The 21754-nt window shown below is 40.8% G+C and overlaps 1 protein-coding gene across 1 annotated transcript in view; it reads left to right on the forward strand.

Moving 5' to 3' along the window:
- The window catches only part of LOC309601984 (E3 ubiquitin-protein ligase UHRF2-like), a gene marked incomplete at both ends in the record, with an annotated part of 80759 nt that overhangs the window by 38636 nt on the left and 20369 nt on the right, over positions 1-21754 (forward strand). The window contains 3 exons of the mRNA XM_082335245.1: positions 3011-3134; positions 3483-3590; positions 7272-7376. Coding sequence (XP_082191371.1) covers positions 3011-3134; positions 3483-3590; positions 7272-7376 — 337 coding nt within the window. The remainder of the gene's footprint in view (positions 1-3010; positions 3135-3482; positions 3591-7271; positions 7377-21754) is intronic.

The following is a 21754-nucleotide window of genomic DNA, read 5'->3' on the forward strand; positions in this document are numbered from 1 at the left end:
ATTGTGTACACAGGTATATATAATCTTTATTCAGCAGTCTTTGTTGGGCAGCATGTGAATCCCAGCTATCCCCAGGTTTTCTACTTTTGTGCGAAGAAGACTAATCTGCCCCAACGTCCATTCACTTCTTACTAATTGCTTATGGAAGTAAGTGAGCTGAAGATCTTAGTGCTTCCAAATCATGTGTTGGAAAGTGTTCTCTGCTATAGCGCTTCAGAGTTGGTCACAGTCCTTAAACAGTGTTCTTTTGTGACTGTGCTTGACTTTTGGATATAACAACTGAGAAGTATTTTGACTACTTTTAGTCGTCTTAGTCTTTTTGAATTTCAGTAAAGCCTTCGATACTGTCTCTCCCAGTATCCTCCTGGACAAAATGCCAGCATACAGCTGGATAAACACATAATGCAATGGGTGAGCAATTCACTGATGGGTCGGGCTCAAAGGGTTATAGTAAATGGGGTTACATCGGGCTGGCGACCAGTCACTAGCGGGGTTCCGCAGGGATCCATCTCGGGGCCAGTGCTCTTCCATATCTTCATAAATGACTTGGATGCAGGACTTGAAGGTTTGCTATCTAAGTTTGCCGATGACACAAAATTGGGAGGAGCTGTTGACACTCTCGAGGGCAGAGAGGCCCTGCAGAGAGATGTAGGCAAATTAGAGAGCTGGGCAATCACCAACCGTATGAAGTTCAACAAGGGCAAGTGCCGGATTTTGCACCTGGGACATGGCGGCCCTGGGTGTACATACAGACTGGGGAACGAGAGGCTGGAGAGCAGCCCCGCGGAGAGGGATCTGGGGGTTCTGGTCGACGGCAAGTTGAACACGAGCCAACAGTGTGCCCTGGCAGCCAGGGGGGCCAACCATGTCCTGGGGTGCATCAAGCACTGTATTGCTAGCCGGTTGAGGGAGGTGATTGTGCTGCTCTACTCTGCACTGGTGTGGCCTCATCTTGAGTACTGTGTGCAGTTTTGGGCGCCACAGTACAAAAAGGATACGAAGCTACTAGAGAGTGTCCAGAGGAGAGCCACGAAGATGGTGAAGGGTTTAGAGGGGAAGCCATATGAGGAGCGGCTGAAGTCACTTGGTCTGTTCAGCCTGGAGAAGAGGAGACTGAGGGGAGACCTCATCACGGTCTACAGCTTCCTCACAAGGGGAAGAGGAGGGCCAGGCACTGATCTCTTCTCCCTGGCAACCAATGATAGGACCCGAGGGAACGGCAGGAAGATATGCCAGGGGAGGTTTAGGTTGGATATTAGGAAAAGGTTCTTCACCCAGAGGGTGGTGGAGCACTGGAACAGGCTCCCCCGGGAGGTAGTCACGGCGCCAAGCCTGACAATATTCAAGAAGCATTTGGACAACGCCCTCAGACATATGGTGTGAATTTTGGGGTTGTTCTGTGCAGGGACAGGAGTTGGACTCGATGATCCTTGTGGGTCCCTTCCAACTCAGGACATTCTATGATTCTATGATTCTATGACTATAGTAATCCAGAATATTAAAGGGAATATTATTTAGTATCTGTCCTCTGACAGTGCATCCATTTTTCTTCAGGTCCCCTTACTCCTAAAAGACTCTATACCAGTATTCCAGCAGCAAAAAGTAATTTTATGTTCCAATATTAATCACAACAAGGTTACAAAAAAGAAAATATACATGCTCTAAGTTTAATTTGTTTTAAAAAAGAACAACCCTCAAAACGTGTTTGAACAGGAAAGAACATAGCCTGAATGTCAATGTCCAGGTGGAGTTTGCCTAGTGGAAAATTATGGAAAATGTCTTCTTTACCTTTAAATTGAACAGGTATGATTTGGAAATTATTGGTTTAGTCTATATTTTCCAATTTTTAGAAATTTAGAATACTTTCACATTATTTCTTGGTTTTGGTGTAATAAGCTGCTTTAAGAGTACCAAGACCCCAAGTGTTAAACTGAATTGTGAATTGCGACTGTGTTCTGCAATAAGTATCTGTATGAATTCTAGGTTGCAAATAAAAACATGATTTGAGGTAGCTCCCATCTTCTTAGAGGGTTTAGAGTGTGTACACAGGCAATTCTTGTGAAATATCTGTACACAGTGACTTGTTGCCCTATGGTAACTAGTTCTTCTGTTCATACTCAAAGATAAAAAGTATATAGTAAAAATAAGGCATTAGTAGTAGTAGTAATCTAAATATATTGTTGTTATTATTATAGATCAGACTTCTTCCACTAGTGACTTTTGGACCAAACTCAGCCCATGGAAGCCAGAAGCAATGGCAGTTGCTTTTGCCTTGGCACTCCTGGAGTGGGAAAAAAGTGCTGTTAGAAGCAATAAAAGGATCTGTGTGCTCCCTTCCTCCCTTTGCCTTAGCCACTGTTTCCTACTGTTTCCTATCCTTTTTCTACTGTAATGGTTTTATGGTGGCTGGAATGAGTCCCAGTGCCATATGAGGCAAAGAAATATATAGAAATGGAGTTTAATACTCTTCCCATTTGTTGAGTAGAGTCACATTCCTGATGCTTTAGGCATGGTGGGGCAGGATAAGGATGCATGTGTACATGTATGCATGTTTTGTAGTACCCTAGGGCTGTTCCACATCCAGCTGTCTGAAGTGAGATTTGGTGCAGTAAAAGCAAATGTGGAAATTAACCATGAGCATTAGTCAGCAGTATACTTTAATCTCATTTCTCCTCTCCCCTATGTGATCTGAACAAGCAAGGAAAGGAAGAGAAAATGAGGAGGGAATACAGGAAACATGGGGACCTCTTGTACATCACATGAGAAGAGTGAAATGTTTCACCTCTACTACCCTACTTTAAAAAAAAAAGTCTTGTTTTAGAAGTGGACAGTATTTGTTCTTGTTGAGTTTATTGTTTCAACCTGAGTCCTCAGCTTTTAAAAACTGTCATATATTTGCTAGCTTCAAAATATTTATCCAGGATGAACAAATTTGACACTATTTTACTTAGAAGAAATGTATTGCCATTATTACGAAGTAATAAAGAATTTACTGAAGCTTTTATTTTAGGTATTGTCCTTCATGCAAAAATGATTCTAATGAAGTTGTAAAGGCTGGAGAAAAACTCAAACAGAGTAAAAAGAAAGCAAAGATGCCATCTGCCAGTACTGAAAGCCAGAGAGACTGGGGCAAGGTAGAGTGCATTTTAATTTAAAAATAGCTCACCGTTCATGTATGTGTTACATCTTTAACTATGTTTATATATGCATTACACAAAATTCAGTACAGGATTGAACAGACTGTAAAGCAATATTGAATCCTGTACACTGTCTACTGAAAGTTAAAACACCTGAAGAATTATTAAGATGACTGGAGGTAAATAAATGAAAATTAATTCATTAATTAAAACTGCTGTCGACAATTTTTATATTAATATATTTTGAAGTGTTTACTATAATGGTTGGATGTCTTGGTATCTGCATCAGCTTTTATAAATTATTTTAAATATGATAAAATTCATTCTCTCTGATGTGTTTTTTAGGGCATGGCTTGTGTTGGTCGCACTAAGGAATGCACTATTGTCCCTTCTAATCACTATGGTCCTATACCTGGTGTCCCTGTTGGGACAACCTGGAAATTCAGAGTTCAGGTATGTTTTTATATTTGTAATTGAAATAAATCTGAATAATAGGTACAGTTGGGGCACAAAAAATGATTTTTGGATTGGTAATTGTCTTGTTCACTAGGAATAAATATAGAGAGTGTATTTTCATTCTAATATTCAAAATACTGCCAACTATAGTGGAATTTGAAGTATACTGATTAGAAAATACAACTTAATTACAATTGTAAAAATGGTACTTACTATTTTTAAAGGGGAACCTGCTATAATTAGGATGGACTTATATCTTGCGTGTTAAACTCCTGACTGAAATAATAAGAGGAAGTTGAACATTTTCTGAAGTCTACTGCTATGGAACATGAACCAATCCATCCCACTTATGGATATAGATTATAGAATTCAGAAAATATTTGACTGTATCCAGTGGTGTCTCTAATGCTTATTAGCTGGTCAGGATCCCTGCTGAGGGCTACTGTGCAGGTGCAATATAGTTCCTGTTTCAGTGCATACTTCTCTTCCAATGTATTGTGGTGCCAGGCTTGGTGCTAGTGTGCATGCTATCCATACTTAGCACAGGAAAGAAGATTTTACTGAGGGTTCTAAAGTTCTGGTGGGGGTGGAACCCACTGTCCCCAAGGTAAGAGCCACCTCTGATTGTATCACTATGAAGTGATTACCTGTTCCTTTTGGGTCATGCACAACTGGCATCAGCACCTTCCTTTAGGCTGATGAATGTTTTAAACTAATAGAAGCCAGTATTGACTACTGAAAGAAGTAGTCCACCCAGCCATGTCCACTTCTTGCATTGTCCCTTCTGTTTTCTGTCACAAATGTTTCTCAGGCCATATGATAAACTATATTGGAAAGTAATCTGGCAGAAAAATAATCCTTTGTGGGAGAGGGTAATTTCCCCAATCCATTTCACTCTGTGGTTATACAAATACTGTGTCAGCACAAAGGGAGCAGGAATGAGCAGCGTGGAGAAGAACATATTTCAGGAGTATTCCCACCATAGCCAGAGGAATAGCCAGAGACTTTTTCTTCCCCTTAGGGAAGAGGGACATGGCAAGAACCAAAAGCCTCTTCTAATGTGTTTTCTGAAGTCTTCATCCCATCCATTGCCTCCAGAGAGAGTACTTATAAAAAAATCCTGGTTTTCTTATGGAAAATGGGTGTCTGAATAATTTGGGGTTTGGTATGACATGCAAGTCTTCAGGCTAACATGGTCAACAGCAGAGGTTTTACCCCTTAGCAACAGTTTTCAGTTTCTCCCCTTAATAGAATTCACAGTGAAACAGCTGACTACTAAACAAGTTCCTTGAATCTTGTCTGACTTTGGTGCTGATGTGAGCACTACCATCAATACAGATATTAGAGAATAGCAAAGCAAATTAATTTTCTAATGTAAAATTGCAGTGTTTGTTGATGTCAATTATTCATTGATTTTTTACACACAACTACTCGTTTGAGAAAATTAATGTCTATTCTTATGGGTTTTGTGATATTTTGATTTATCCCTACCATATTTGAAGAACTTTTCTGTGAAGCAAACTAAAATAAATACTTCAAAACATATTTATATTCTGAAAAAGTGCTTCTGTAGTTTCCAGGTAAATTATATTCTCTTAGATAGGGGATAAAAATCAGTTCTGCAAACTCAAGATCTCGGAATCAAATTTTATTGTTACTGGATCAGCCAGTATCAGCAGGAATAGAAGTTAGGATTTCATCTGTTTAAGGATTCCATTGCTGACATACAAGCTCAAATAGATCCCAGAACTTTCAAGTGCTGATTGCAAACAGGAATATAAGTAAAAAGAGGTTTGTTTTTCTCAGAAAATTAAGCAGATAAGACTTATAATGTAGGGTGTAGATATTAGAAGAGTTATCATTTGTACATAATTATTTAATAATGGCTACGTATTAACTGCATACTTTTAAAAAAGATCAACATTTTCCCATGTAAAAAGTTAGTTACACTTTTATTTCTGATTCGAATGTTCTTTTGTATAAAAATGGGTTCTTAGCAGATTCATGAGAATTTAGAAGGAAAATGTTGTCTCATGGTTTTCTTCCTTTTTTTCATGCAACAAGCTGCTTAAGAATATTTAAATGTCATGTATTATATATTATGAGTGGTCATGTAGTTTGAAGGCTTACAACTCTCTTTTTCCTGGAAGGAAACTGACTTAGAACTGTTTCTGGATACAGCATCCAAAGGGCAGAAATCTAAATTTTAAGTCAAATTCTGGATACCTCATGAAAATGAAAGAAGGGAGAGAGGAATGAATGAAATGACGTTTAATGGAATGGGAGAGAACAGAGTGGTAGTGAGGCCTGTGCTGTTCAACATGTTCATAAATGGTCTGGAAAAGATGACAAATAGCTGACAGTTAAGTGACAATGCTAAGTTGTCATGGATAGTAAAGATGAGGGGGAAAAATCATAACTTTTCACAGCTGATAAAGGGCTTTCAGCTAATTATTATCATTTAGCAAAGAGAACTTGTAATAAATAATTTTTTAAATATGTCATCTTTGTGCTCAGTAGTGGTCAGAAACGCAAATCAAGTGTTAGGAATTATTAAGAAAGGAAGAAGAAAAGCAATATAATTATGAAGAACAAGGATGGTTAAAGGTATGGAATGGCTTTTGTATAAGCTACAGAGGTCTATTAAAATTGAAGAAGGTGAACAGGGAACAACTGTATGTTCTTTTTTGATGCAAAAGGAGGGGGCATCAAATGAAATGATCATGTGCTAGATTAAGAATGAATGGAATCAGTACTAATTCATGCAATATGCAGCAATACTGTGAACTCTTTCCTGTAGGATATTGTGAAAGTGTGCAAGAGTTCAGAACTCAAGTAGATAAATTAATAACCATTGGTTGACTTCTCTTCCATGAAATGCAAAGATTATGCCTTTGGCTCAGGAAATCTAAGCCACACATAGCTGGAAACTGAGAAAATTTACATGTAAATATCATTGTGCACTTGCATAGTCAGTTTTCACACTGACCAGCTATCTGTTTTTATTTGTTGTCAGAGACAGGATATTTGGCTAGCTGAAACTCTGGTTTGATGCGGTTTGATGACTTATATTCTTATGACAATAGCAAAGCAATGCAAAATCTTATAAAATAAGACACACATAAAAGTGGTGGTGGTGGGGGGAAGTACAGGAGTTGGGCAGAACTGGAAAAAGAGAAAATGTTCAGAGATGAAAGAAGGCTGTAAATGTGATTGCATTTTCCTGAGTTGGTTAACTTTTAACAACACTTGACATAGTTTTCAGAAAAAAATTTTGACTCACTATGATCTTTCTTGCATAATTTTTTACACAAATTTAAAATACTACTGAATTAGATAATCTGTATCTTCTTTGAGTTGGTCTAAGCAACCATGAATCTGGTCTTAAATGTTGCTTACAGCAAGAATCGTGAAGATTTTTCCTAAGGGGCAAAGTGTACCTATTCATCTTTGTGTCAGCACTGTTCTATATTGTCCTGTCTTTTCATTGGATGTCCTTTCTTTTGTGTTTTTTTTTCCTTAAAAAAAAATCTTAAAAATTCATAAAATTATTTCCTTTAATGGCAATCCTGTTACACAAACATACTTATGGAAATAATTTTTAAGCAGAAAAATTATTGCAGAAGGCCAGTTGTTTCAAAAAGTCATTTTAAAATTTGTTCTTTTTTAATATTTAAGGTGAGTGAAGCAGGTGTTCACAGACCCCATGTTGGTGGAATTCATGGACGCAGTAACGATGGAGCTTATTCACTTGTACTAGCTGGAGGATTTGAAGATGAAGTGGTATGTCATGTAGTCAAATCACTAATATGTTATTTTAAAGTTTATAAAGATGAAAAGTGGTGTTTGTTGCTGATTCTAAAATTAGTACTTATGAAAATATGAGTATGCAAAAATTACTACTACCCAATATCTAATTTGCTATGTGTTACTATTTTTAGAATAAATTTTAAAATAAATTTTTCTTAAAGAATATTCTTAGTCCCATATTAATTACAGTTGAATTTTAGAATGTTTATGGAATTCAAGTTTCAATGTGCTTATATAGTCTGAGTTTATTATCATTTAAAATCTTATATTTTACAAGTCACAGAATATCAGAATCATTGAGGTTGGAAGGGACATTTTGAGAGGGTCTAGTCCAATGTCCCTGCTCAAGCAGAGTCACCTAGAACAGGACTGTGTCCAGTCAGCTTTTGAATATATCTATATATAGAGACTCCACAGTCTCTCTGGGCAGCCTGTTCCAGTTTTCAACCACCCTCACAGTGAAAAAGTGTTCCCTTATGTTCAGATGGAACCACCTGTGTTTCAGTTTGTGCCCATTGCCTCTTGTCCTGTCACTGAGCATCACCAAAAAGAGCCTGGCTCATCCTCCCTTCAGGTATTTATATACATTGATAAGATCCGCCCCTGAGCCTTCTCTTCTCCAGGCTAAACAGTCACAGCTCTTTCAGCCTTTCCTCATAGAAGAGATGCTCCAGTCCCTTAATCATCTTAGTGGCCCTCCATTGGACTCCCTCCAGTATGTCCATGTCTCTCTTGTACTGGGGAGCCCAGAACTGGACACAGGACTCCAGGTGTGGCCTCACCAGTGCTGAGTAGAGGGGGAGGATCACCTCCCTTCATCTGCTAGCAACAGTATGTAGCCCAGGATATCGTTAGCCTTTCTTGCCACAAGGGCACATTGCTGGCTCATGTTCAACTTGTCCACCAGGACTCCAAGGGCCTTTTCTGCCAAGCTGCTTTCCAGCTGGTGGGCTCCCAGTGTGTCCTGGTGCCTGGGGTTATTTTGCTCCAGGTGCAAAAGACTTGACATTTCCTTTTGTTGAACTGCATGAGGTTCCTTTCAGCCCATTTCTTAAGTCTGTTGAGATCCCTCTGAATGGCAGCACAACCCTCCGATATATCAAGTGATGTATAAGTGATATACTTCAAGTTCTGTCCTGGTCATTGCTTTTACTGTTGTCAAGTTAGATAGATGCCTCCTCTTTTGGAGTCATTATACCTCTGAAGTTAAATACATCACATTTTAATTTTAGTGAGGTCAGGACAAAAAAAAGCCTGTGACTTGGACATACAAGACAGACATAATGCAGCAAGTCCAGTGGAGGGTCACCAAGCTGATCAGGGGGTTGGAACACATGACATCATACATATATGGAAAGAACTGGGTTTGTTCAGCTGTAAGAAGAGAAGGCTCGGGGAGTTCTTACTGCTGTCTTCAGCTACATAATGGGAGCACGTAGACAAAACAGAGCCAGACTCTTAGAGGTGCACAGTGGAAGGATGAGAGGCAATGGAGAAAAGTTGGAACATTAGATATTCTAGTTAGGTATAAAAAAAAAAAAATTCTCATACAGGTAATCAAACACTGGAACGGGGGCCCAAAGAAGTTATGGGATCTCCATCCCTGGATATCCAAACCTTGACTGGACAAAGCCCTGAGCAACCTACTCTAACTGGATCTGTTTTGAGTGAAGGTTGGACTTAGAGACCTTGAGAAGTCCCGTCCAGCCTAAATCATGTGATAACTCTATGAAATAAATACATTTTGGAGGACATTTTACTGTATATTTATAATATCTTTCAAACTTTTTATACTCACTGCCAACATGCTACCTCTTCAATGTTCTCTTTCTGGCTCTGAATGTACCATTGGGGTAAGAGTAGTTTCAAAAATATACTTCAGGAAATAGAATTCACTGTTTGACTTTCAGGTTTTGTCTTTTTTATGATTCACATTTGGAAGCTCATGATCCTGCAAATGTAGACTTGTGAGGGACTTTGCTCACCTGAGGGTTTGGAATGCTTGGTAAAGTTGCCTCAATACAGGATTGGGACTCAAAATTGCAAAGGAATAAGGTTGTACTTTGCAAAATGAACATTAGGCCAAATAAAATTTAGCTTCATATGTAAAATATTCTTACATACATCAAAATTTTTATATGTTAATATTTCTCTTGTGAATGTTTAACCTAGGATTTTAGTGACAAGGACTTGAATTACTTCCATTACCTGATTGAAAATGCATTAACTATAGTGCTTAGATTTAGTGTTGGTTTTGTTAAAACTGCAAATCTTCTGGCGGTCCTATTGTTGATACTTAATAACTATAATGGGCATATTAGCTGAGAAATAGCAAGAATTATTTTGTGAATTTGAAAGTGAGAATTTTTTTCAGAATGGATTAACATTTGTAACCCATGTATTAGTTACTTTGAGCTACTGTGAAAGATATGATCACAAACTGCATGGTTAAATGATTTTGAAGTATTTATTCATCAAATGAAGTGGCTGAAGATATTTTACTTTTTCCTTGAGTTGCAAAATTGATATCCTAGTTGTTGTCACTGTTTTTGAGTTGGGGTCAAAAACTATGTTTATGTTCTTTGTGTATAAATTTTGAGATCCATACTTCTGCTGTATTGAGGTAGTGTTATTAAGATGTAAATTTCCATTCAGTGTTGTTCATATTAACAAATTTTGTTTCTTCACTAAGTGGCTTTTGCATATAGAATCACATGGTGTCTCTTAGCATTGAGGTTTAGAATGTCTTGGAGAATAGTATCTGCTGTGATCACTCACATACTCTTGCAGAAGATTCTGAGGGTATATAAATATATATATATATATTTTATAGGGTAGTTCTAGTGACTCAAATGTGACTCCAAGGTAATATACTTGTTGCTTAGATTCTTTCTTTAATCTAGGTCAATCAAAACTAGTGCCTAGAATGTGGCATTAATAAACTGCTTTATGAAACAGTCCACTGTCCTTTTTGGATAGTCTGTGTATCCCCATCAGTCTTGTGTTTGGGTAATCAGTTCCAAGGTATATCAGTATGGTTGTGTTCTAGTTCCTTGAAATTGTACAGTTACAGCATCAATAATATTTAGTTCTCTAGATTTGTATGGAGCTTATGATGAAGATCCAGAACCTCTGAACCATTGCTTAATGTTTATTCCTTAATGAAAATGCTAGATCAATTCTACCAGTGCCAAAGATGCATTGCCAAGACTGATTAATTGCTCACTGAAATAATTTTAGATACAAATGAAGTGGCAATAAGAGCTTCAGATTTGAGTCAACACTTGTTATATCCAAAGGTCTGGGTAAACTGCTAGTCAAAATGGTATGTATGATCTGTATCTATGCATGTATGATCTGTATCTATGCTAGCTAGATACCTACATCATCTGGATCCAACGTGAGAACTGTTACTGATGTGCTAGGTACAAAGGAAATGCTATATCACATATAAATGTCTTGAAATATGCCCTGCTGACTCTGTTGCTAGGGGAACAGGTTCTTTGAGATGTTCTAATTTCTGTTTATATTGCTGAGGATCCAATATCAGAAACTCATTACAGTCATTACACTGAGAATCTGTCTAGTGTGAGTCATCTGAACTGATTATGGAGCTGAAAACCTGACACTTGCTATCCATTTTTATAGATGCTGTCATGGTTCCAACATCTCTTAATTCCCATGCTGAGTTGGCACCTATTAATTTGGAACTAGTGTTCCAACGTGAGACATTTTGAGTGATCTCTCTACTATGGGAATAGCCAGCAAGCATCTTCCCATTCATTCAGATTTGTTATCTGTTTCCTCTTTCCACCTATGATATTAAGGGCATATTTGACATTATTTTGTTATATGGTATTTTAAAAATTCATACTTTCTTGTTACTGGTATTTCAGATTCTTAGGCAGACTATTATTTTCTGTTCTGCAATAGCCTCCTTCCCACTTTCCTTTACATATTGTTCCATATTGTTGTTTGTTAACTTTCAGTTTATACAAAATGCTAATACAAAAAAAATTCTTTTTCTTGTATCATTTTGTGAAATCTCTCCCTGTCTCCTGATCTTCAAACCCCTCATTGTCTCCTTGTCTGTACTTGCATTGTGTTGAAGATTATTTTCACAGCCTGAAAAACACAATTTTATTTTTTCAAACAAGAGTCCTATATTTAAACCTTGTCTTGGATTTAATAGCTTCTTTTTTAAAAAAGGCTTTTATTCTGGTTTTGTGATACTAAAGAAAATCTTAACCTTTAATCATATAATATTTTATATATTGACAGATACAGGATTTTGTGTATATATGAGACTAAACAAGTCATAGAATCATACAGTCATAGAATCACAGAATAGTTGAGGTTGGAAGGGACGTCTGAAAGTCATCTGGTCCAACCCCCCCTGCTCAAGCAGGGCCACCTAGAGCTGGCCAGGACCATGTCCAGATAGCTTTTGAATATCTCCAAGAGAGAGGTTTCACAACATCCCTGGGCAACCTGTTCCAGTGCTCAGGCACTCTCACAGTAAAAAAGTTTTTCAGTATGTTCAGAGGAAACCTCCTGTGTTTCCATTTGTGCCCATTGCCTCTTGTCCTGTCACTGGGCACCACTGAAAAGAGCCTGGTTTCATCTTCTTTGCACCCTCCCTTCAGGTATTTATATACATTGATGAGATCCCACCTGAGCCTTCTCTAGGCTGAACAGTCCCAGCTCTCTCAGCCTTTCCTTATAGGAGAGACGCTCCAGTCCCTTCATAATAGAGAGAATAGCATAGATAATCTTATGTCTCTTTAGATGCTGGAAACCCTGAGCAGTGTAGCATCGAACAGACCTCCGATCCACGCGTAGCACACCATGCAGACACTGTCCATAGCAGAGATTCTCCCATTGTGGTCATTCAAGTTATTATAGGATTTTTACTGTTAAAACAGAAACTATGTTCTCATGAGAACTTCTTGCTGCACTGTCAGATAAAGGCAAGGCCACGCAGGTGGCGTAATCACCAGTACCAAGTGGGAGCTGCCTGCAGGCTCCTCTGTTACAATGAGCTGGCTGAGTTTATCCTGCGGCCAAGGGATTTGTGCAACATAACACGGGCTTGAAGGACATGCAGCATAGCATGGCACAGCACAGGCCTGGGACTACTCAGACTGTTATGTGGATCACTAACTCCTAGATGTACAGTGGTCTTCCAGTCAGGTTCACTACACCACCTTTGCCCCAAAGGCACATTGCTGACCAATGTTCAACTTGGTGTCCACCAGGACCCCCAGGTCCTTTTCTGCAAAGCTGCTTTCCAGCTGGGCAGCCCCCAGCATGTGCTGGTGCATGAGCTTGTTCCTCCCCAGGTGCAGGACTTTGCACTTCCCTTTGTTGTCCTCTCAGAACATGTCTCCAGTCTTCAAGGTCCGTCTGGAATGCAGCACAACCCTCTGGAGTATCAGCCACTCCTCCCAGTTCATTATCCAGATCATTGCTTGGGGAGGAGTGGCTGGAGAGCTGCCCAGCGGAAAAGGACCTGGGGGTGCTGGTCGACAGCCAGCTGAATATGAGCCAGCAGTGTGCCCAGGTGGCCAAGAAGGCCAATGGCATCCTGACTTTGTATAAGAAATAGTGTGGCCAGCAGGACTAGGGAAGTGATTGTCCCCTTGTACTCGGCACTGGTGAGGCCGCACTAACCTTGGAGATATCAGAGCTGTGGGTACATTTTTCATAGGAGTGCCTCAACAAGCTACTCAGCCTCAAACAGAGAATGACAGACACAAAATAAGATTACATTAAATCACATTTCTCTGTTGCAATGTTGGTTCCTCTGTTGTATACCTGGTTTTGAATCTAACAAACAAGTAATAAAGAATCAAAGAATAAGACTTTAAATTCTTTAAATGTGGGCTAACATGAACCTTATATAGTTTAACAAGGACAAGTGTAAGGTCTTGCACGTGGGAAAACATAATCCAGGAGTGCAGCACAGGCTGGGATCCACCTGGCTGGAGAGCAGCTCTGTGGACAGGGACCTGGGGGTCCTGGTGGACAGGAAGCTCAATATGAGTGAGCAGTGTGCTGCTGCAGCCAAGAAGGCCAATAGGATGCTGGGTTGCATCAAAAAGGGCATCACCAGCAGAGATACAGAAGTCATTATCCCACTCTACTCGGCACTTGTCAGGCCACACCTGGAATACTGTGTTCAGTTTTGGTCCCCATTATACAAAAAAGATGTGGACAGGCTGGAGGGGGTCCAGAGAAGGGCCACCAAGATGATCAAGGGTCTGGGAAGCCTGCCGTATGAGGATAGGCTGAGAGAGCTGGGTTTGTTCAGCCTTGAGAAAAGGAGGCTTAGAGGTGATCTCATCACCATGTACCAGTACTTAAAGGGGAGCTACAAAGAAGATGGAGACTCCCTTTTTATAAGGAGTCCCATGGCGAGGACAAGGGGTGACTGGTACAAGTTACTCCCAGGGAGATTCCGATTGGACACGAGAGGAAATTTTTTCACAATGAGATCAGTCAGTCATTGGAATAAACTCCCCAGGGAAGTGGTTGACTCTGCTACGCTGGACACATTTAAGACTCAGCTGGACATGGTGCTAGGCCATCTCATCTAGACTGTGCTCTTGCCTAGAAAGGTTGGACCAGATGATCCTTGAGGTCCCTTCCAACCTGGTATTCTATGATTCTATGATTCTATGAAATTCCACCAATGTCCTCAAGCATAGTGTTCTTATTGAATAAGCTCAACTCTGAAGTCATGCAGAAGTTCACAAGGATATTAGCTACTACAACTCATGTGAATTTAGGCTATCTGAAGATGGTGCCAAATCTATTTTTTTTCCATTTAATATTTATCTTCTGTAGTATGCTCAGATTTCAACATCTTTAACATAGAATCATAGAATCGTTTAGGTTGGAAAAGACCCTTAAGATCATCAAGTCCAACCGTTAACCTATCACTGCCAAGTCCACTGCTAAACCATGTCCCTAAGAGCCACGTCTACCCATCTTTTAAATACCTCCAGGGATGGGGACTCAACCACTTCCCTGGGCAGCCTGTTCCAATGCCTGACTACCTTTTCGGTGAAGAAATTTTTCCTAATATCCAATCTAAACCTCCCCTGGTACAACTTGAGGCCGTTTCCTCTCGTCCTATCACTTGTTACTTGGGAGAAGAGACCGACCCCCCACCTCGCTACAACCTCCTTTCAGGTAGTTGTAGAGAGCGATAAGGTCTCCCCTCAGCCTCCTTTTCTCCAGGCTAAACAACCCCTGTTCCCTCAGACGCTCCTCATAAGACCTGTGCTCCAGACCCTTCACCAGCTTCGTTGCCCTTCTTTGGACACGCTCCAGCACCTCAGTGTTCTTTCTTGCAGTCAGGGGCCCAAAAGTGAACACAGTACTCGAGGTGCGGCCTCACCAGTGCCGAGTACAGGGGCGCTATCACCTCCCTGGTCCTGCTGGCCACACTATTCCTGACACAAGCCAGGATGCCATTGGCCCTCTTGGCCACCTGAGCACACTGCTGGCTCATGTTCAGGCGGCTGTCAACCAACACCCCCAGGTCCTTTCCCGCCAGGCAGCTCTCCAGCCTCTCTTCCCCAAGCCGGTAGCGTTGCATGGGGTTGTTGTGACCCAAGTGCAGGACCTGGCACTGAGCCTTGTTGAACCTCATACAGTCGGCCTCGGCCCATCGATCCAGCCTGGCCAGATCCCTCTGTAGAGACTTCTGCCCCCAAGCACATCATCACTCCTGCCCAACTTGGTGTCGTCTGCAGGCTTACTGAGGGTGCACTCGATCCCCTCATCCAGATCATTGATAAAGATATTGAACAGGACTGGCCCCAACACTGAGCCCTGGGGAACACCACTTGTGACCGGCCGCCAACTGGATTTAACTCCATTCACCACACCTCTCTGGGCCTGGCCATCCAGCCAGTTTTTTACCCAGCGAAGAGTATGCCTGTCCAAGCCATGAGCAGCCAGTTTCTCCAGGAGAATGTAGTAGCCAAATTAAGTTCTAGTTGGGCTTTGGCCCTTCTAATTTTCTCCCTGCATAGCCTCACAACATCTTTGTAGTCCTCCTGAGTTGCCTGCCCCTTCTTCCAAAGCAGTAAACTCTCCTTTTTTTTCCCTGAGTTCCAGCCAAAGCTGTCTGTTCAGCCAGGCTGGTCTTCTCCCCTGCCGACTCGTCTTTTGGCACATGGGGATGGCCTGCTTCTGCACCTTTAAGATTTCCTTCTTGAAGAATGTCCAGCCTTCCTGGACTCCTTTTCCCTTCAGGACTGCCTCCCAAGGGACTCCCTCAACCAGGCTCCTGAACAGGCCAAAGTCTGCCTTTCTAAAGTCCAAGGTAGCAGCTCTGCTGACCCCCCTCCCTACTTCTCCAAGAATCGAAAACTCTATCATTTCATGGTCGCTGTGCCCAAGACAGCCTCCGACCACCACATCACCCACCAGGCCTTCTCTGTTCACAAACAAGAGGTCCAGCGGGGCACCTCCCCTGGTTGGCTCCCTCACCAGCTGTGTCAGGAAGTTATCATCTTCCACACACTCCAGGAACCTCCGAGACTGCTTCCTCTCCGCTGTATTGTATTTCCAGCAGATATCTGGTAAGTTGAAGTCCCCCACGAGAACAAGGGCTAGCGATTGTGAGACTTCTCCCAGCTGCTTATAGAATATTTCATCTGCCTCTTCATCCTGGTTGGGTGGTCTATAACAGACTCCCACCATGATATCTGCCTTGTTGGCCTTCCACCTGATTCTTACCCATAAACACTCAACCCTTTCATCACCATCGTCAGGCTCTAGACAATCAAAACATTCCCTAACATACAGGGCTACTTTACTGCCTCTCCTTCCTTTCCTATCCCTTCTGAAGAGTTTATAGCCGTCCATTGCAGCACTCCAGTTGTGTGAGTCATCCCACCATGTTTCTGTTGTTGCAACTATATCATAGTTTTCCTGCTGTACAATGGCTTCCAGCTCCTCCTGTTTGTTGCCCATGCTGCGTGCATTGGCGTAGATGCACTTCAGTTGGGCTATTGATCCTGCCACCTTTTTTGGGGGAGAAGCCCTAATTCCTATGTGACTGTTCTTAGTCGCTTCTGTGGTTTCTAATGCATCAACAGCCCTTGCGTCTTTGCTGCTGTGTGGATCTCCATCCCCTATCCCCACTGAGATGGCTACGGTGCAAGTGCTTAAAGCTGTAGTTCTGCTAAAACAATAGCATTCCATTTGTTTCCCACTTTCCTTCTCCTGGACTTTCAATTTGCCCCAAATCTATAGCATTTTGCCCATTCACGTGTAGAACAGTGAAGGGGTATGGAACAAGTAAGTATATATGCCCAGGCCTTGCATCTGTCTTATCTATTTGTTAAGCCCAATGGCTAAAACATAGTTTTGATCAAAGAATATCTTCCAGAGTCATCTAATTCTACTTTGAAGGCCTCGAAAGTTTGAGAATTTCCTCTTTCCCCTGGAAACTGGTTATAGTGGTTAATAATAAATACACTTAAATATGTTCCTTTCATTTGAATTTGCTTGACGTAAGCCTCTATCCATTTCTTCTTGATTTATGTGTCTGTTAGATAAAAAATATTTTTGTATTCAGTATTCATAAAGGTACCTTCATGAAGGTACTTGTAATTTTTTTTTTTTTTTTTGCTAAGCTAAACAAACTATACCCTTTGTCTCTTGTGAGTTTCTCCAGTCTTGTTAATTTCTTTTGCTTTTTTCCCTCCAGGTTTTTTAACATCCTTTTAAAGATGCTATTCCAATACTTGTTTCAACAATGCTGTAAAAGAGGTAAAAATACCTCACAGTTTCTGATTACTATAATTTCCTTAAATATTCTATTTTCAGTATTTTTTCCAACCCAAATTTTTTACTTTCTAATGTTTTCTTTTTATTGTATCTAAATAAAAAGGAAAGAGAAATACTCTAGTAGTTCTGTTGCTGAATTTATTAAGATTTTTCTACACAGTATTGTTACCGGAAAGCGGCAAAATAATTCACTCTCTAAAACTTAATTTTGGAGTTTTAGAAAGCAGGCATTCTTTATTGCGGTGCTGGGCAGCACTGGGGATAATTCCACCATAAGTGCTCCGAAGGCTTGATAGACTTTCAGTAATTATATACTATGAAAATATACATATTCATAGGATTTCTGAGAATTCGTCTACATAAACATGAGATTTCCTGGAACTTATTAACATATGTAAATGTCCGATCCGCATGCGCAATCATCTTCCGTGGTGGTCTTCAGGTGGTCTTTGGGGGTCTTCAGATGAAGGCTCGTAGTCTTCTTCACTCTGTTCGCTGACTGACCTTTACTTCTGCGCAAACTCAGTTCTGGGATCACGTATACTATGTCCTTCAAGGTCGGATTGTTCTGGTCTAATGGTCATCTTGCAACTTTCTTATCCTCATGGCTCCGCATATCTGCTCTCCCAAGGCCTAGCTGTCTAAAGGGGAGTATTCAGGAGCTTCTTATCTTACAAGTGTCTTAGCTATTCACAAAGATTTGCTTTTGTTTGGTAAAGGGGAGTATTCAGGAGCTTCTATCTATATTCGCAGGTATCAATCCCTCCTTTTCTTTTGAGGGCTTGTAGCTTATATGCTACAGTCCTCACTATACAAACTTCTTCTGTCTTGTACAGCAGTTAGTTACAACATTGGATCATTATGCAGGCAAGAATACAAACTACAATAATAAAAATCATTAATAAAAATAATCTCTTCAGCCATAACCAATTAGGTAACCAAGAAGTGAGAGTATTCCAAATCTCTTCAAACCCAAAAGAGGTATTATCTTTAGTTACTTCATGTAAGATTGTTGTTTGGTCATGTATGATTTTTAAATCTTCTGATATCCTTCCACTTTCATCAACGTATGTACAGCAGCTTGAATTTACTACCGCGCATACTCCTCCATGGGAAGCCAACATCATGTCTAAAGCCATCCTGTTTTGTAATGCAACTTTCGAAAGCTTGGTAGTTTCTTCTTGTAAAGCTTTTATAGCATCGGATGTAGCATTCCCGATTTTCTCAATGACTCCTGATATGTTTACTATTGCTTTTTCCAATTCACTGACTCCAAATGCTGGGATTAACCATCTTTCTTACAAATGAGTGAAAGGTAGTAGACCGAGTAATCAATGGATTATCCATTGCTCTTTTTTGTTTCCAATTGGGGATTTAATTCCCCCCATTCCATGGAGATGTGTTATTACTTTAATGTCTGGGGACACTACCCCTAACGTACAAGAACCTGTCCACCAGGGAGGTAGTACTTTAAGGGCTTGCTCTCCGCACAGCCAATACCATCCTTGGGCACTTCACAAAATTTTCCTCGATATTTCTGTTGGTTTTTCCGCAATTGTAATTGCGTGTACCAATCACATTGCGAATAATTCCCTACAGAGTAGTTTCCTTTTTGTTCTGAATTACGGTCAGTAATGCACTTAACCTTGTCTGTCAATTGGGGAGTTTGGATTTTCCAAACTTGTGGATTATTATTCCGAGCTTTAAAATAAACTTTTGGACTGTCCCAAAGATTATTCCAAGTGGTATTGAAAGGAATTGGTAGGCCAATTAGTGTTACATCGGACTGAGTACTATGCTTTGGGAATCTAGCACAAATCCAACATTTGCTTGCATTAATAGCTGAAGCTACTTCTGCTACTAATTGCGCATGAACATTCTCGTGCCGTGGACTTCCTAGTTTCTGCCCAAACACTTCTGAACTTATCAATAACACAGAAACTAAAGTTGTCGTTTGAAAACGAGCTTGAGAGGAGCTGTCTCCTCGGAGGTCCATGGTTCAGGAGCCTTTTTGACTCTTGAGTAATGAATCCAGGGCCCTTTCTTATCTAGTTTTATGGCTGTGTATGTTGTCAGTAAAACCTGAAATGGTCCTTTCCACTTTTCTTGCAGGGGTTCTCCGGTCCACGACTTCAGGTATACCCAGTCTCCGGGCTGGAACGGATGTACTGGGGAATCAAGATTCAGAGATTTGTTTACAATCACATTCTTTTTCATTTCTTGTATCACTGTCCCTAGGGATATTAGATACTTTTGTAAATCTGTTTCACCTCTGATGTTTAATTCTTCTGGTAATTTAGGAATTTGGTATGGTCTCCCATACAACAGCTCATAAGGGCTTAACCGATGTTTTCCCTTAGGCTGAACTCTAATTCTCAATAGAGCAAGTGGAAGTGCTTGTATCCAAGTCATTGAGGTTTCTTGGTAAATTTTTCTCAATTGCAGTTTTAAGGTCTGATTCATGCGTTCAACCCGTCCACTAGATTGTGGGCAATAGGGGGCATGCAGCTCCCATGTTATTTGTAATACTCTACTTACTAGTTGGACGATGTCTGCAACAAAATGTGGCCCCCTATCAGAGGAAATCCCTAAAGTAAGATTTTGACAACTTCCCTGGCCTTGTTGGTGCGACACGGGAAGGCTTCAGGCCATCCTGTAAAAGTATCCACCAATACTAACAGGTATTTTAACCCTCCTTTTCTTGGCAGTTCAGTGAAATCTATCTGCCAGTGCTCTCCTGGAGTAGTTCCTGTTTTTGTGGATCCAAACTGAATTTTATTCTGTGTCTTTGGATTATTTCTAAGATGTTTCACACCTTTCAACTACGGACCTTATAATTTCTACCATATTACGACTCACCACTGACTTTTGTAGATGTTTCAGTAAATTCTCTGTTCCCCAATGAACACTATTATGTTCTTTCTTTACTATTTCATGCATCAAAATTGGGGTTAGAATTACCTGCCCCGCAGGAGTAACAGCCCATCCATTTTTCTGTATCTCAGCTCTTAATGTTTCAATTAAGTTTCTGTCCTGACTGTCATAGTTAGGAGATTCTCCTAATTCTATTTTCTTTTCAGGTATTATTGCCAATATTCCTTTACCCTTTTCCGCAGCCTTACGAGCGGTCAAATCGGCCAATTGATTGCCTCTTTCTTGTGGGGTGCGGCTGGTTTGGTGAGCTTTGCAGTGCATAACAGCCACTTCTTTTGGTTTCTATACACTTTCGAGTAACTTTAGAATCTGCTCCCCATGTTTAATTCCGGTCCCTTGAGATGACAATAGTCCCCTTTCTTTCCAAATCGCTCCGTGTGCGTGTAATACTCCAAATGCATATTTGGAATCGGTCCATACATTCACTCGCTTTCCTTCACTTAATTCTAAAGCTCTGGTTAGTGCAATCCGTTCTGCTTTCTGGGCTGACGTTTTTGATTGGAGAGCTTCTGCTTCTACAACAGTATCCACTGTGGTCACGGCATATCCCGACATCCAGATCCCTTCTTTCACAAAGCTGCTCCCGTCTGAATATAGCTCCTAGTCTGGGTTTTCCAGAGGGGTGTCTTTCAGGTCAGGTTGGCTGGAATACACTTCCTCGATGGTCTGTAAACAATCATGCGTGGGTTCTTCTTCTTCCAGTTGTCAAGATGACAGGAAAACTGCTGGGTTTACTACTGCAGTTGATTTTAAAACAGCATCATCTTGTTCAAGAAGTGCTATCTGGTACTTCAACATCCGGCTCGGAGACAACCAGTGCCCACCTTTTTGGTCCAGGACAGTGAGTACCATGTGTGGTACAAAAACAGCCATTTTCTGTCCCAGTGTCAGTTTCTGGGCTTCTTGAATTAACAGCACAGTAGCGGCTACAGCTCTCAGACAACCTGGCCATCCTTTGCTGGTATGGTCCAATTGCTTGGAGAAATAGGCCACAGCGCATCTGTTGCCTCCTAGCATCTGAGAGAGCACTCCCAGAGCTATAGCTTGTCGCTCGTGAATGAACAATTCAAAAGTTTTAGTTGGATCAGGAAGTCCTAAAGCTGGTGCTTTCATCAGAGTTCTTTTTATTCATTTGAAAGCATTTCTGGTGCTGTCGTCCCATTCCAAACATCCAGGCGGTGAAGTTTTCAGTAGCTCATATAAAGGTTTCACAATAAGTCCATAGTCTGCAATCCACAGCCTGCACCACCCCACCATTCCCAGGAAGGCCCGCAGCTCACGTGCATTCTGGGGCTCCGGAAGTTGACAGATAGCTTCCTTCCTTTCTGTGCTCAGTCTTCTTTGTCCTTTCAAAAGTTCAAATCCCAGATACCTGACAGATTCTCGAATGACTTGAGCCTTTTCTTTTGAAACTCGGTAACCATTCATTCCCAGAAAATTCAAAAGATCAATTGTTAATTGTAAGCATTCTTCTCGGGTTACAGCTGCAATTAGAATATCATCGACATACTGCAACACAGTCCCTGTCTTGTATCCTCTTTTCCAGGTTTCCAATTCTTTGGCTAATTGATTTCCAAATATTGTAGGACTATTTTTGAATCCCTGTG

This window comes from Platalea leucorodia (genome assembly GCF_965183815.1).
Source record: "Platalea leucorodia genome assembly, chromosome: W".
In the NCBI taxonomy this organism is placed as follows: domain Eukaryota; kingdom Metazoa; phylum Chordata; class Aves; order Pelecaniformes; family Threskiornithidae; genus Platalea; species Platalea leucorodia.